This window comes from Diplotaxodon limnothrissa, linkage group LG12, assembly GCF_057381915.1.
Source record: "Diplotaxodon limnothrissa isolate DT_005_m linkage group LG12, D_limnothrissa_male_GT1.1, whole genome shotgun sequence".
Taxonomy (NCBI): Eukaryota; Metazoa; Chordata; class Actinopteri; order Cichliformes; family Cichlidae; genus Diplotaxodon; species Diplotaxodon limnothrissa.
The window spans coordinates 5,230,247-5,247,675 of NC_140607.1; the positions used below are offsets into that span (position 1 = coordinate 5,230,247).

The 17,429-nt window shown below is 42.5% G+C and overlaps 1 protein-coding gene across 1 annotated transcript; it reads right to left on the minus strand.

Moving 5' to 3' along the window:
- Nucleotides 1–14,679: 14,679 nt before the first annotated feature.
- On the minus strand, nucleotides 14,680–16,970 carry LOC146620746 (fatty acid synthase-like). The gene is made up of 5 exons (XM_085367705.1): nucleotides 16,826–16,970; nucleotides 15,938–16,149; nucleotides 15,709–15,807; nucleotides 15,017–15,268; nucleotides 14,680–14,889 (listed from the first exon to the last, which is right to left on the minus strand). Exons 1-5 carry the CDS (start codon nucleotides 16,968–16,970, stop codon nucleotides 14,752–14,754), a joined length of 846 nt encoding a protein of 281 aa, XP_085223831.1. The 3' UTR covers nucleotides 14,680–14,751.
- Nucleotides 16,971–17,429: the final 459 nt, after the last annotated feature.

The window sequence follows — 17,429 nt, forward strand, 5'->3', positions numbered from 1 at the left end:
GGAGGCAGGAGGAGAGCCCCGAGGCAGCCGCCAGTCCGAGTGTCAGGTGAACTGAACTTCAGGTAAGAAGTTATGACCTGCAGTCTATCTGGGTCAGATATGAACTAAGTTTAGGTGGAGTTTATTTTCGTTGTGCTGACTTTTTACTGTCAGTTGCAATAACTCATACTGCGTTCTAGCCAGCTTGGAGTTTTTATACAGCTGTTCGGTTGCTATGATGTTACTGATAGTGAACTTTATTTTATTCATAAGGTTAGTTAGTAGAGTTGCCAACGGCTCCTTAAAAAATGGAATGGTCCCTCAATCAGAGAAAATATTACACGTTTCGTGTTGAGCTGAGAAGAGACGCAGTTTGTCCCGAACTTCAGCTAGAATGGAAAAAGACACAAAGCTGGATTTATTCTGTCTTTACGCTGCACAGCTGCCTCTTCTCTCATCCTCCCTCTCCTGTTGCTACTTCAATCATGAAACTGATCGATGATCAGCTGATCGGCTTTTCTCTCTTATTTGTTTATCGCCCACTTTGCGCCAGAAAGACGAAACCAGCAGATGTCGCGCTAAACAACAGCAGCACGTTTAAGCTTGATCGGCTGTTGTTAGAATTTATTTAATATTAATTTCTAGTATCAGCTGATGTTTGCTGGAGCCACAGCTGTAAAGCTGCTGGTCATGATGTCGGTTTGGATATCTGGTGAGAGGGAAACGTGAAGACCACCCACCAGGATCCTTTTTTATGTAGCTGACAGCTGGTAACTGTGCAGGGGCGGGTCTAGCAAAGTTTTGCCAGGGGGCCAGGTAGGGCATTAACAGGGAAAGGGGGCACAAAGAAATACTTTTCTTTCCTATTCTCATTTAAAATATCTAGCTTTTATTAAATAATTATCTAAATCTTACAACCAAAGTTTTTATCTGACGTAAAATGTATAGAAATCATACATATACCAAAAAGACTGTACATCACTGTCACAACAGGGTTTGTTTTCATTCAAAGGCTTTATGGCTTTAATACCTGGTGGGTCGGTCTGTAGTCAAAATGCCCGATTTTCTGTCCCAGTCCAGCCCTGCAGGTTATACTGGCAGTGTCACCATGCCAGCTGAATGTATTTCATCATCAGCCAGTGTTGTTCTTTATCAATATTACCAAAGTTTACCATAAGGCAGCATAGAAAGTATTTACTTGCTTTCAGGTTTTATTCAAATATTAGTCTTTTCAGTTGTTTCTCCACTTTTTTCCTGTTTCAAAATCAAACACCAGTTTGTGAGAAGATTATCTTCTTTTTTTAACAGGCAGAGAAAGTTTTGCATTGGAATGGCTAATTTGTCAATTGTTTGCTACAAATGTTCGTATTTTAATATTCAAAAATGTTTTTGCCCAAAACATATGTGCAGTATATGTCAGTAAAAATACTATGCAAATATTGCTGTCCTTGAATGCTGAGTAAACACTGACAAAGCACTGATTGTATCTCTTGTACTTTATCAACGCAGTATCTAAAAACTTTGCACCGTAGTGGTTAAAATCTCATTCTAATAAGAGTTAAAAGTGCATTTGGTTATTAGGTTTTGTTACAGGAAAAATGATTCTATGTTTCTTTACCTTCTTTTAAATGTACAAAGATGCCTTTTGTCTGCCCTCTGTCTATGGTTAGATTAGTTTAGAATTATCTTTTTAGACTTTCCCAGCAAACACATCTTGTTTCTGGGACATATTGTTTTAGATTGTTTTATCTTCCCTAGCTCTCTGCTGACGAGACTAGCACCATATATGGAGTTGTTTTATTTTATCTGTTTATTATTTGTTATCCTGTTCTCACTGTCTCTGTGCTCTGTGCCTATAAAAATTACCAAGCCACTGTGCATGGTGTGAGTTGTTCTTAGCAGCTCACCCGTGTACACGTTTGATAAAGAAAGTAACTTTGTCTCATTGTGTCTTTATTTCTCCTGGGTCTTTTACAGAGTTTTCCCCCAACATTTCTTGGTCCTTCGGAGCCGGAGCACCTCCATCGTGTCCCATCTCCGTGACCAGTCCACGTTGTTCGCCTGTCAACAGCCCACACACCAGGTGTGTGGAAAAAGACCAAGAGCGTTAAATTCGGGTCTTGGCCAACGTCTTAGAAAGCGACCCACGGTGGTGGGGCCCGATCGAGGTGGACCAGACCCGGCGACACCAACCAGGTAGATACAGACACACTGACACAATCTTGCGTAAAAGCGTATTTTAAATTCAGGGAATTTAAAATAGCGAAAGTAGCTCGTCGCGACTGGAAGCTCCCCACCTCTGTGGGTTTAAAGTAGCTCGTCGGCTGGTAGCTTGGAGCTCGTCGACTGGAAGCTCCCCACCTCTGTGGGTTTAAAGTAGCTCGTCGGCTGGTAGCTTGGAGCTCGTCGACTGGAAGCTCCCCACTTCTGTGGGTTAGGTTTGGAGCTCTGGGTAGCTCCCCCAGCTGGGTCTAGACAGGGTCTAGGGAATAAGTAGCTCGTCTACAGAAAGACTGGCAGCTCCCCTTATGATAAGGGTTCCGATCGCGCGAATAGGTGTGAATGTGTGTGTGTATTGTTTTAATTAATGGAGCAAGCTGAATTTTCACGGTCCAATAAGAGACTGAGCTGCTCCTACTGTGTTTTTCTTTTACTACTATTCACTGACGTGCTGGTGAGTTGAGAGAACGGTCGAGTTCCGTCTCGTAAAGTTCACACCGCTTTTGGAAATAGTCCGAAAGTAGAAGGGCGTGTGAGCAACCACTCTCGTCTCTAATACCAGCGAAGGTGATAGCAGCTGTATCGTGTATATATTACTTAATAAACAAAAATAAGTAAATACATAAATAAGATGGGTAATCAAGCAAGTGAAATTAAAACTCATTCCTGCTGACGAGCAGTGGTGAGAAAAGAAAAGTCCAGACGCCGGACAAAAACAGTGTCTGTAAACTGAGAGATTTAAGAAAACAAAATATAAACAGTCAGAAGAACAGAACTCAACTGCCAGTTTAGTAAAACCAGAAGACGAGACACTGTGCAGTTCCCACAATCCTTTTAGTAAACCATCACTCACTCCTGCAGCCGCATCTGCAGCAACACCCATATCAGGAAGAACATAATAATCCCTTATTAAGTGAAAACTAGAGATCACAGTAGTTTTGTAGTAGTTTAAAAGGGTTGAAAACAGACCCCACTGAGTAGATATAAATATAAAAAGTACGAAATAAAGATGAACAAAGGGAAAGTTACAGTAGAAATTATCTTTAGAGTATTTGAAATTAATAATAGCAAGGATAACAACCTGTAAAGTGATATTAACAATGAAACACAGTTGGCATGATGACCATGCCCAGCATGTATAAAATGAATATAAAGCAAATAATTCACACGAAAATATTTTAATAAAATAAATAAGGTATATTAAGGCTGTGTCACTGTTCAGCCAAGGACAGTGTGTGAAAAGGTAACTGTCTCCACCCTGGGAAAAGGATGATTCTGCAGGTCATCTGAAGCCCTTGATGGATACAAAATAAAATATAAATAATATATTATAATAGAACTGCCTGGTCCGCCATGCAACAGAGAGAACAAATGTGACCGCAGATTGGATGAATTCAAAATTATCTGTTTGCTGAATAAGATGATCCTAACTAACAAATTGGCTCAGGAGTAGTATAGTGGTACACACTAATAAAATATTATAATATGCTATTGCTGTTATATAAGACAAAGAGGATAATATTAACAATGACATAATATTAATATGAAGAGGCACCTTAATCGGTTATGATGTGAGGTGGATAATTGTTAAGCAGTAGTCTGCATCAAGCTTAAGGTTTGCTGAAACTCAGTGTAATGACATGTGAGATGAAGACAATACAGAGAATAACTAAACTAATGAAGTGCATAGAGGCACTTGACCAGCTTGAAACTTATCATTCTAGAATGACACATTGCTGAGATATAGAGCACACCTATAATAACAACCAATAAACAAAACCCTGTAGACAACAGCTAAAACTACAGGATTGAGAAGCTGAATTAAATATGTAGACACTGCTAAGCTGATGAGCATGTTCCACATTTTCTTTTCTTTTTATTTATTTGTTTCTTTTAGAGCAGAAGCTGCTGTAACACACCCAAAGAAAGACTCTAGGTCTGACCAACCGTCTCAGTCGTGGGCAAAAAGATGTCAGTCAATAAAATTCTAAAAGATAATTTATTGACGAAAAATATATCAAGAGATAAAAGATAAAACAGTCCAGTGTCCCACTTAAGAATTGTATAAAAACACACAGTCCCAAGGCCAGAGCCAGCTATGCCACACGGCCAGTTGCACTCCACATGTTGCCTTTAACAGGGTTAGAAGTTGTCCTTGGAGACCCACCACCCTGCAAGCATATAGTCAGTGGTCACTCAAGCCTCTGCAACCCAGCTGCCTTTAGGCTGTGGCATATAATAGGCCCTGGACTGCACAGAGAGACAAAACGACACACTTAATATAAAATTCATAGCGCAAAACCCATCCATCCCAATCATATCTGATTTCATCACATTACATACCTGCACAGAGAGACAAAACAAAACAGCAGTGTTTGTAGTGTGGGCTATAAGTAGACCAGTGTATCAGTGCAATCAAGTACACCTGCCTCTAATTAGTCCAACCTCATTCCAGCCATTGGCTCACCAAAAATGTGACACACACAAAACCACTCCCAACCCAGTGCAACTTCACACAATAATATGGAGCTGAATTAACACAGGCACATTAGTCTACCATGTTACAAGCTGCATGCTATTAAAAGCCAACATATGCAGACTTCTGCCTTGTTCGGGTGGCAGCATTTTTCTTTTTCTTTTGTGTCCTGACACGTTTATGTTTTTTGTTTTTGTTTGATTATTTTGTTGGTTTTGGAAACGAATTTAAACGAACTTGTGACAATACTTGAGAATCACAGTGACACATAGTGATTAGGCATATGATTGAAAAATGCCTAGGTTTAGAGCTGTGAGCTATGAGCTGTGAGCAATGCAAAGTTAAATATATATATATTTGTATAAATGGGAAACAACCCTAACTTGAAAGTTTGAAATGTGTGAGATCCATGAATTGTTTGAAAAACTAGAAATTATTTAAAATTGCCTTAAGTGAAAATGTAGTGTTGCATCTATTCTCCCAAACCAAAAAAAAAAAAGAAGAAGCATTCTGTAACTTAAAAATAAGGCTGACGTGTTGACAACAGACTAAAACACTAATCCGCAGGTGGCTATCAGGAACAGAGAGGCGAGCAAAGTCATAAACACCAAGGCTGCAGACAGCCACGCAGAAACAGCAGATAACATAGAGACAACGCCTGCTAGAACCGTGGAGAGGAAGGTCACTTCCCACGAGATTGTGGGAGTAGGCCACAGAGAAATACTCCAAAACAGTTTTGAGGCAGCCACTTAAGAACTTATTTGACCTTACATCACAGGCCGAAATTGTGTAGGTTACGCAGTAACCACAGACAGTAAAATAATAGAAGCAAAACCACTTTCTTCTTCATGTTCTGCACAGAGCGCTGAGCTGATAGCTGTGATACGCGAAAGCTAAATACACAAAGACAAACTAATAAACATACATACAGACAGCCAGTATGTTTTCTCTGCTGTGCATCATTTTGCAAAAAATTTGGCATAACAGAGGAATGATTACACCAACTGGAAAACCGGTTCACCATGCCAACCTCTTACAACGCCTACTGACTCTTTCATTACTACAGAGTTTCATTTTACAGAGTTTTCCCCCAACAGGTTTATAGGATTATTGAATTATGGTTAAGGGTTGGTAGAATTTTTTTTTAAAAACATTATCTGCCAATTAAATCTGCCACCCTTCTCCAAATCTGTGCCCCTACCTGGCCCCCCCCAACAAAAATTTTCTAGACACGCCACTGTACCTGTGTAGTTGGTGCACTGTCCCACAACATCACTCATGCTCAAGATTTACACAGGGCCAGATACCTACATTCAAGCTACCTTCTCGTAACAGCACAGTGATACAGAATTTTAGGATTTGTTTTAATAATGCACAAAAGTATTACAACTTAACTCTTAAAAATGTTAATCAAGAAACTGGGTTTTATGACGTGCAGCATGTCATAGCACGTAAAGCACGTGCAGTGCTTTAATTTGCTTCTCTTGCTATCTATGCATTTTTTCTCAGTAGCCGATTTCTGATACCTTCACAGGTGTTGAATAAACAAATGTTTGACCCTCACACAGAGCGGCTGTGCACGTCAAATAATGAGAAGTGCCACAACTTCCAATGTGTTAATAATGGACTGGATTTATATAGCGCTTTTCAAGGCACCCAAAGCGCTTTACAATGCCACTATTCAGTCACTGGTGAAGGCAACTACGGTTGTAGCCACAGCTGCCCTGGGGCAGACTGACAGAAGCGAGGCTGCCATATCGCGCCATCACCAGTAGGCGGTAGGGTAAAGTGTCTTGCCCAAGGACACAACGACCAGGACAGAGAGCCCAGGGATCGAACCGGCAACCTTCCGGTTACAGATGTGCTTCCCAACTCCCTGAGCCACAGTTGCCCTCAACTTCACTTGCAGCACAGGTGGTGGACTTTAAAGAAGGGTAACAAGATTGAATACACGGTTGTGCAACAATGCTGATGAAGTGAAGAAGCTTCTCGGATGAGAGGTGAAACGTCTTCAAGCAACTTAAAGAAGTCCAGACGCTTTTCTTTACAAGCTCCTTTGACTACGATGACCTGAATGACTGAGAACCTTCACAGACAACAATGCTGATTCTGTAGTTTATTGTATGACACCGTTATGTTTCCTTTACATGAACTGTGGGCAGTAGTAGCACTGATGTTGGTCGCTATGGTATTTGTAACTGTGGGTGTTCCTGTAGGGCTACGCGTGAGAATTCACAAATGTGCTGTTGCAACTTCCTCAAAAGCTGCAGTTGCTGCAGCCTCTGAGAAATGCTCACAGATTGATAGGTATGTTATGGAGCCTCGCAAGGCACATTGAAGAAAAAAAATTTGAACATGTATTTTGCGAGATGAAGATAGTGCTCAGTGGAAGGGGAAACACTCGTGGCTAGGTGTACTTTGATCTGGTGGTCTTTGTTGCATTCATTAACAACCAGCTGCAGTACTCTGTACAGCTTTACAGATACTGATGGAAGCATGATAAATGCAAAGAAAAAAACTCTCAAGATCTTGCAAAACATTTGTGGGATCTTGCAAAAGTAAGTTTTGACAGAATTTGTTCTGTTTAGTGTGGTGCACAATAGCAATTTTCTAAGATCACACTTTAGCAATAAATTGACTTTGTGAAGTCCTTTATCATTCTTATTGTCATGGGCATATCCTATTATCTTTTTTCTATACATTAGATTTTATTTGTTGTCCCGTATACCAATTTGTCATTCTTTGTGAAATGCAGATGCATAAAACAGTTCTATGCAAAACATGCATGCTACTTTCATGCTGCACATTCTACAACAAACACTTATTTTGTGTGCATTTGTCTCTTTCAAACAGGTGCCGGTCCTCACCTCTGCAGTGCTGCCGTCTCCTGTAGCGCTGCATGGTTCTAAGCTAAGTTTCCTTTCCTTTTTCTGTTCTCTTAGATTTGTCCTCAGGTTTGAAGTGTCTGTGTTGTGCAGCTGGTCTGGTCTGTCGCTATAACGCGGCCTCGCTGTTTCGCACATTTTTTTTGTGCAAGTTTGCATGCTTTTTTTTTTTTTGCGCACAGCGCTTTGTGTTCTGCGTCCTGATTGGCTTCAGACTATTGTTGATCTCCTCCGTGCCGTCTCTCCTGTGCAGTACAGAATCGCTGATTCATTGATTCATTAATGATTCATTGATGTTGAATTATCTCTCAGCTGCTCTGTTCTCATGTGCTGGACCTGAAAACACGGTTTGATCTTTGGTTTCTGTAATACTGGACTTATTTGTCTACGAAGGTTTGAGCTTTGAGAGCTTAAACAGGAGAGAAACGTGTGAAAATGTTCATGTCGGTCTGAGTGTATAAAGTGTGTAGTGACGGGTTTTACAGCCTTAAAACATTGATAATAACTGTGAAAAATAAAGTTGGCTACTTCAGATTTCACCAATCGCAGGTTATTTTTAGAACGTAACTCCCGCGATAAACGAGGGAGCGCTGTTTACAGATACTGAGAAGTATAAAATCTGAATCCTTTCTCTCGTTTGCTCTGAGGCGCGGGGGGGAAATATCGACAAGTCGATCAACATCATCTACAGATACATTCGACATCTCGAAAAATGTAAATTGCCACTTGATTCGTCCATTTGGTTGAAAAACCCGACCGTGAACAAGGAGCGAATATCACACCGGAAACTAAGCGCTATGCGCCGGAAGTAGCATATGCTAAGGCGCACACAGGTCTAAGTTATAGGTCTAAGTTCCCCATAATGCACTGGGTGTTTCTTCTTCACTCAACATGTGTTAGTAGACCTCTCTGCATTCAGCCCGTCTGCCCCTCATCTATCGATGGATGTTTGTTAGAGGCTTTGGTTCCCACTGTCGCTCACAGACGGTCACCTAATGTTTCCCTGTGTAACTGCAGGGTCTTTGCCTTATAACATAGAAGTAGCTTGAGGTAACTGTTGTTATGATTTGATGCTGTGTGTGTGTAATAAAGCTCCCTTACTGACAGTGGGTCACCACAGCTTGTAGCTCCATGTATTTGATGTGGCACGTTTGCCCTCGCTGACACAACCCTAAAGGGATTTGTGTGTATGAATAAAGTTTATTGTTCATACAGTTCATTGCCGTATGTCTATGAAAGGCTGAATGAGGGTTGTAGCTCCCTCAGCAGCTGTGGAGCGATGGCTCGTGGTCACCTGATTCAGCCCTGGAGATGTGGTTGGTTAGACACGCTGCTTTAGTTGGACACTACAAACCACACTCACCTGTTTACACAAACACATACACACCTTTTGTGTTACAACCACCTTGTTACACTCAAACACCAGATGATGCATCTGAGCCAACTAAGGATTCACTGAGACTGAAGCTCGAGATCATAAGAATTTGAGGCTCAGCTGATACAGTATCATAGGACAATCCAACCATTGTATGTCAAGAGACTATAGGCAGTAAAAGCTCCATCTGGAGGAGGAACGACGTGGTTCAGAGCGTTGCCTCCTGCAGCTGGTGACATGTTCAGATTTCAGCTCTGTCGGTTAGAAAGTCTGTTTTTGTTTTTCATCTGTGTGTTGCTCTTTCATCCTTTTGTTCTTCCTCTTTCTTGCATCAAGCTGGCTGACTTCACCACTGATGAGGTAACCATGAGCAGTAAGCCTCGTGTCGCTCACAGTTACATTTAACATAGTGCGATAAACACACTCAGTCTTTATAAGGTACATCCTCTAAAGGTTCACATAACAGACAAACAGGATAATAAAAATAATCTGGTTCTCTGCAGCGTCCTCAGATGAACAACACACAACATTATTAGACGTCTCAGTATTTGTTACACTGAACACAAATATAAACACAACACTTTTGTTTCCATGAGCTGAACCGGATCCTGACTGGTTTTGCGACATGTGTGTCATTGTGCTACACATGTACGGCATATTTCAGAGTGGCCTTTTATTGTGGGCAGTCTCAGACACACCTGTGCAATATTCATGCTGTCTAATCAGCACCTTGACATGCCACACCTCACAGGTGTGGCATGTTAGACTACTTTTAATTAACTGCTTCAGCCCACTTACAATGAAAATGTAACAAAAAATCTTGTTCCTGACCTGTGCAGTATGTTAACACTATTGGAAGTAAAAATAACTCTAATTTTGAAAACACAACTTTCTTTCTTTCTTTTTTTTTTAATAAAGCTCTGACTTGTATTATGAGTCTGTGGTCTGGGAGAGAGTCTGTAACTCTGTCTGCAAAATACAGGATATAATGACCAATGTTGGGCAATTAATTATATAGTTACTTCTTCAAAAAAGTAACCGAGTTATGCAAACAAAGTTTTTTGCAGCTGTTTACCTAAAAATGTAGCCAAGGCGTTTTTTAATTAAACATTTCAAACTATTTACAGAACAATCAGCTGTTCTGCATCAAATCTGATGCCACACAAATTATTTGTGCCACTCCAAAAAATAATTTGTGTCCACTATGAGATGAAGGAGAACAACAGCCTGATACCTGCAGGACAACAGCAGATGTATCACTGCTGTAACACCTGTAACATTCAGCAGTCGCCTCATTGTTCTGACACACACAACAAAACTGCTGACTACACTACACACTCACTACATAAGATTTGCGCTAAACGTCGCAAATCTCTCACATCTCCAAGCACCGCCGTCACTCCTAAAACTTCCTCCCGTTTCTAACCCTTGCCATATAATTTTTGATTGGTCCACATGGTACATTTTTCCACCAATAGGAAAGGGTGGTGGGGTGTTGTTTTTGCTCACAGGCTTTCGAGCGTTTTCCTTATAAAACGGCGTTTTCACCGTTTCTTCCCGCAGTAAATATAAACAACGACAGTATTCAGGAAGAAAACCAAACATTGCAGATATTTTTATCATAACTCTGGTTGTACGCGGCCGATCAACACAATTTAAAAACTGGTATAAAGTCCACACTTTTCCCGTCAGTTGTTCCGTCGGTCCTGCTCACATCTCCAATGGTTGTACACGTTGTCATTAACGTGGCTTCACTCCACATCAGCCGCTTTGCTAAAACACCGGTGTCGGCGCATAAGGACGCGTCAGAGCCTGACAGCGACGTTGATTAGCTGCGTATATACGAATGTGAATCGCGTGATTGGCTGGACTACGGGATAAGGTGGCCTCGTTCTAATCCTATACGGGAGCAGCCAGTCACTGACTAACACTGCAAAACAGGATTGTTAAAGTTTTCATTTTAATTTCAATTCAGGTGAATTTTTTTTTTTTTTTTTTTTTTTTTTTGTGCGCGCAACGCAGATTTTCTGTGCAGAGACCGTGCCAGCAGTGCGCAATTGTGTACGCGCGCAGCTTAGAGGGAACATTGCTTGCGAGTGTCGGGTCTTTTGTGTTTGTAGAAAATGTTTCATATCTCTGAGTTCAGCTCATGGAAAACAGGAGCAAAAGCAAAAGTGTTGCGTTTATATTTTTGTTCAGTGTAAATGATAAAACATCAGGTTTGACCCAGAATACAGTTTGGTCCACATGGTGGCGCTGTGAAAAGTGCGCGCTGTACTGGTGGCACCAGTGTCCCCAGCCCACAGACCAGTGCTGCCACTAATCGAGTTTCATTAGCAGCATCTAAATGCTGTTTAAAGGTGGACTTCATCTGTCACACAGGAGCAGTTTGGCTTCGCTTTGCTTAAATAATGACCTGGTGTATTTCTGTATACACACCTGCTAAGGATCAGGTGACTTTTATAATAAAAGGTTAATACGTGAAACCTTAAAAATAAAAAGAGCTGTTTTTAGCAGTATTTAGGCTGCAGTCTGTGTATTATGTCCATGATATTCTACATTACAGTAAAAACAGTAATTATATAAAGAACAGATGGATCAGGATCCTGTCTGTGTCTTTACTATGATCTCAGCTGATAATGAGGCTTGAAAGAGACATGTTTGAACTTTTGCATTGATCAGACAAATAAGCCTGCATGTTTGCATGAGCTTTACCTTTAACTGTAAAACATGAAGCCTTTATTATTAAAAAAACAAAACCCTTTTGGTGTCATACGGGTAAGAAAGCAGCGAAGCGTTTTTCTCTCTAACAGACCTTTCATCTGTTTTCTCTGCCGTTGCTCTGATGGGACCTGCAGGGTGTTTTTGGTGACGTGGAGGTTTGCACAGTTGCTGCCTGTGGTGTGTGTAGAAATGTTCATGTTCTAGTCCCACTGTGAAGCACATAGACGTGTCCTGACTTCCTGTCTGTCCCACACTCTGTTGTCTCTGTTTGTTGCTGCCAACAGTACAAGTCATCTTTGCAGATTTTACTGAATTAACAAAAACATTTTTACTGAAAGACTTATTCAGTAAACACGTTTGTTACACTGAGACTGAAAAAGAGATCCCTGTTTACGCTCATAGAAAACGAGCCTCTGTTTTACTTTATTGAAATCATTTCTAATCACAGACAGGATCAGCAGCGTGCAGCTGCAGTGAGGTGTTAGTAGAGGAGCTGTGTTTGTGAGCTGTAGTCTGGATCAGGTCTCTGTGGGAGACTCGGGTTACAGTACTTCTGAATATCACACAGCACATTTCTTCAGAATCGGTTGCTGTTTGCTAACATTTGACCTTTGCCCTTTTAGGCTGCCCTTCTGGCGCCCGTCGATGAGGACTTGGGATCTGACAAGAAGCAAACTGGGGGAAGCAGCAGAGTACCAGACTTCCCTCCTCCAGCAGGCCGGGAGATCTTGTTGCGCACCTGTGTGCCGCGACCAGCAGCGTACTCCAAGGCGCTGCCTCAGCGGCTCTTCTGTGTCCTGATGAGGGAGGAGTTTAGGTTGGCCGGAGCCTTTTCCACAGACACGTCCTTCTTTTAAGTCCTGTGAACAATTCACACCTGGGATAAAGATAAGTGAAGGACACAGGATGGAGACTTTCACATAAAACAATAAAGCTGAATTGAACTAAAGTGAATAATTTGAAAATGACTCAGTGTTTTATCAGCGACACGTTACCGCAGCCTTTTAAGATCACTGAACCTGTTACTTCAAAAAACAACATGTAATGTTGAAGGGGACAAAGAGTTAGTTCATGTTTGACACTGATGTTAATCAAAACTTCCAAGATCCAGGTTGAATAAAACAGCATTAGGTGTGTGATTTCACTCTGCTCCACACACCTGCGTGCTCCAATCAGAGACACCAGAGGAACAGGTGATGAATGTGATGGGGAAGCATACGCAGGTGTGACATACAGAGCCGTGGGAATTACAGGACATTATTACTGTTGATATATTCTCAGCGATCAGCTGTTAGTGAAGAGCATGAAAACCTTACTGCACGTCGGTCAGCTCAACTTAGCTCGCTGGATAATTTACTTGTCAGCTTGAAAACATTTAACTTTAACAAAATGTTCACCAACACGGGTCAGTGTAGGTCACTGAGTCATCCTGCACACTAGCCCTGCCCCGCCCACCTGTGTTTATACACCTCTGCAGCCCCTCCTCCTTCAGCCGGGACATTTGTTCTAGCCTTCATTCATAAACTCGGCTTTCTAACATGCAGCTAAAGTTCAGTCTGCATGCTCGACCCACATACTCCTGGTAGCTGAAGTGAAATACTGCTGTGCGTAAGGGTCGGGCGGGTGACCACGTCACCTGGTCATGGGGTAAATGCTGCGGCCGGGTTCAACTCTGACCTGAGGCCCTTTATTTCTCCCTCCCTGCTTTGCTGTCTGGTCTTTATTGTGCTATTAAATACAGACAAAAAAGTTTGTTCTCCTCCTTCCATCACCACCTTTGTTGCATGTAGAAAAGTGTCATATAGAACCAGTCGTTACTTTAATGGTCTGAACTAAACGGTCGGGTGGCGCCAACAGCGACTAAGAATTTTCTGGGCCAACAGGATTTGTGTTTCAGTCCCTGATAAACTGACCCATCCTCTAAAAAACAAAACCCAAAAACTATATTTACAAGATAAATGATCAGAAATAGTAACGACAACAAAAGCACAGGAATCATAGATCCAACGGGACAGGCTCGTTACAATGAAGGAAAACACTGAGCGACTGTTGAGGCCCTTATTAGTCCTACAAAACATAACAGAAATGTTACAATAAAACACAGAGGCCTTTATTGTCACGTCCATCGTACTGTGACTCCTCAGCACATTCATCTCCAATCAGCAGCTTCCTTCACTGACCCAATCACAGGTCTCAGGCCAGCTGTTGTACTCAGGTTTGGATTATTTGCTGAGGTTTTAGATCTCTGGACCAAAGCCTTTAAAAGGAAACAGTTTCTCAGAGGTTACATCAGTAAATATGATCTCACTGTTACAGTGATCATTCACATCTCTGATTAACCTCTGAAGAGACACATTTGGTCCTTAGCGACGCCTCTGTCACAGGCGTCTGTCAGAACAACAGCGTGTGTTTGACACAGTCCATCATGAAGAGAAGCAGTTTTTCTTCTGAATTAGTGAAATAACTGGTCTGTAAATTACAGTAACACGAGTGTCATTGTTAAAACACAGTTTATGAAACACTTAATTTGTTGTTAACTTATTGACAACGTAAACATTTGCTGGTTGCCACTGTAACTGATGACTGTGTGGTCACATGACTGAAAAGTAAACAAATATCACAAAATAAAGAAATGCCTCCAACTTGTGTTACGAGTAGTTAGTGTGCAGAAACACGGCTGCAGGGTCAGCCCTCCCTCCACAGTCGCTCATCAGGCTGGTCGCAGCGCGTTTGCCTGTCTACTGATGTCTGCATGAGCAGAAACACCAATTTGAGTGATGTTATGTAATTCAGGATTCAATCAATGTGTCAGTGTTTGTTACTTTGTTACATTAATTTTTTAACCACGTTATTTTGTTGTGGGATGAACTTCTGCAAACAACAACATATGGCAACAAAAAACAAAACTTGCAGTTGGAATCGATGGAGCTGTGAGATGATGGGATGTCGACTGGTTCACTAACCATTAACATTTGGGATATTAGGATAACAGTAGCGTGTAAACATAAGCAGTGCAAACACTTCCTATAACGACACATTTACAGTCTAGTTTGGGGAAAGCTGAGGAATTAGGGTGAAGAGACGGTGGATGTTTAACCCTCCCTTGGTTTGACAGCTCGCTCAGCCAGCGAGTTATGAATGATGTTCTTGATAGACTCCGCCCCCGCGCCTTCTAGGAAAGTGTGGTGATCTCCCTTGATGACGTGGACCGACACCTCGCCATCACAGACCTGAAGAAAGACGCAGTACACAGTTTGAACATTGGAAGGCTCAGACAGAGTTTATAGAAACACACACAAGCGCACACACGCACAGTGAAGATAAGTACTACAGACTGATGTAAATGTGCATCGGTACCTCGCTGAGCTTATAGTCAGCTCCCAGGTTTTGCTCATATTCGCTGCTGGTTTCGGCGCGCAGCAGCTTCACGCTGCCGTGGTATTTTGCAGTAGGTACATATGCATCAGCAGCCTTTAGCTTGTAGTAGAAGGCGGAGGCTGCAAAGTGCAGTGAGTCTCGGTCGATGTCCTTGTGAGCGGAGGTGATTAGGTCCACGGCCACACTGACGCGTGCATTCAGGTCTGACAGCGGGAGCAGAGTCTCTAAAAGCTGTAGGATGTAACCATGGAGACGACTGTAAGTTCATAGCAAACGTTACCGCGTGCTCGCGGAGATATTGTTGTTTTCAGAAAAGTAAGTGACACATAATTAATGAACATCACAGATCTTATGTATATGAAAATGCAAAATGAAGATGTTTTGATATTCAGGAGTTACAAATGTCAGCTTTCAGTGAGAAACTGTACGAAGGTTTGATTTAACCGCATGTTTTACTTTAGTCTCCATAACAGCTCCAAACATCACATCATTGTTGAGTCAAACCTGCACCACACACAGACTGTGCTGGAACAGCAGCTCCAGACTGTGTTACAGTCACCATCTTTACCTTACAGGCGCCGTGAGGCAAAAGCTCAGGTTGTGTGGCCTTTAACGCTGATGCCACATAAAGGAATACTTGTGTGTGAACCTGTGGGTCAGAGACAGTATACCTTGTTGTATTCAATGCCAGTGAACTGCTGGATGAAGGCACACAAGGCTTCAGTCTCAGCCTCAGACTCGTTGCCGGGTGTTAGCTTGGCTCTGTAGCTCTGCAAATCAAAAACACAGTTAAACCTGTTCACATGCAGATCATGTGACCAGAGCTCATCCTTCAAAACCAACATCACACACGCTATACAGCATATACATGAATTAAAGATGCGCGAGTGTTTCTCTGACCTGTGTGTACGCTGCCACATATGAATGTGAGCCATCAAAGAGAAACAGGAACTCCACAGGCTGATTCTGGGTCTGCAGCTGAGAGCACATTTCAAATGCTACACAGGCACCAGAAGAATATCCAGCGACTCTGTACGGGCCGTCCGGCTGCACCTGCCTGACGCAGCTCACGTAGTAGGCAGCCAGGGACTCAATGCTATCCAGAGGAGCAGCTGCAAAGGAAACACATGAGGGGAGTTAGTTTGGCTGCACAGTGACATAAACAGCTGATGCACAACATGTGAGTGACAAAGGTCTGAGAACAGAACCACAAACTTTTAAACTGTGAAACAAAGAAAACATGAAATCACATCAGGTCTTTGGTTTTCCTCAGGCCATTATGGAGGGAGCTGTATATGTACAAGTGTTTGTAGTTTCACCTTTGAACAGTCAGACTTTCAGCTTTAACACATTTTGCTGTTTAACAGTTACACACGTTTTGATACACATGATTGTGACACCTGGTGAGGACGCACACTCATCATTTGATGACAAGTAAGGACACGTAGTTTCCACGATGGTTCAAAGTGTTGATTTTGTGTTTTAAAGTTTTTCTCTGTGACTGTAAAGTCATTTTAATATGAGCCCCATTATGCTGACAAACCCACGCAGACGATGCACACAGCTCAGCAACACCAACAAGCCTGAAACTCAAATGACATGAAAAGTTATCCATGAGGCGCCAAAACACAACAACAGCTGCAGCAAAGGCTCTTTGTACTGTAAGATGAAGATCCTACAAAAGTAGAAGCCTCACAAACCACATGTAGACTGGTTGTGCAAACTCCCACAGACCCTGCAGTCGAGAGGATAACAAGCTGCTCCAGTGATCATGACCAGGACACAAACTGCTTCCTCCTGAATCAGAGGCCTGACTGACAGACACACCCTGGCATAGAGGAGGCTGAGGAGTGTGACAGTTGGAGCACACGCTCAGGTCTAGGTCTTTAAACAGGGGAACCACCACCCCAGTGTGCCAGTCCAGAGGCAGCATCCCAGAGCTTCACGCAGCGCCGTGTCAGCCAGGACGGCCCTGCAACACCCAGATCCTTCTCATCAGCCTCAGGTCTGTCCTAAATCCTAGCAGGAGCTACCACGACGCGTACCACAAAATGCATCGCACTGGTTCTTCCCAGTAGTTGGAACTGGTTGTCTGCTTGCCAATGAATCCTGCTTATTGGTTCCACTTGTGCTACAATCAGGACGAATTGTAGTGGGTTAGGGTTAGCTGGATATGTGCTGGATATGTGGTGGAGGGTAACTGCAGGAGAAGAAGCTAGTGGGGGAGTAGAGCAGGGGAGGATGTGGGTCCCCGGGGCCTGCTGGAGGGCAAGGGCCATGCCCGATGTGAGTAGCAGCAGGGCCAGTGCGCCCAGGAGCACATCTTTTTCGACCGTAAGGGAGACAGGAGGCCGACTCACTGCCTCGGCTAAATGGAGAGGGAATTTCAGAA

What these genes read in the sequence shown, in the direction of transcription:
- LOC146620746 (XM_085367705.1), bottom strand. Translation starts at nt 16,970, where the DNA reads ATGCTGCCTCTGGACTGGCACACTGGGGTGGTGGTTCCCCTGTTTAAA. An exon ending in ATGTGGCAGCGTACACACAG is followed by an intron (nt 15,808 to 15,937) that starts GTCAGAGAAACA and finishes TTTGATTTGCAG; the next exon opens with AGCTACAGAGCCAAGCTAAC. An exon ending in CTGACTATAAGCTCAGCGAG is followed by an intron (nt 14,890 to 15,016) that starts GTACCGATGCAC and finishes GTCTTTCTTCAG; the next exon opens with GTCTGTGATGGCGAGGTGTC.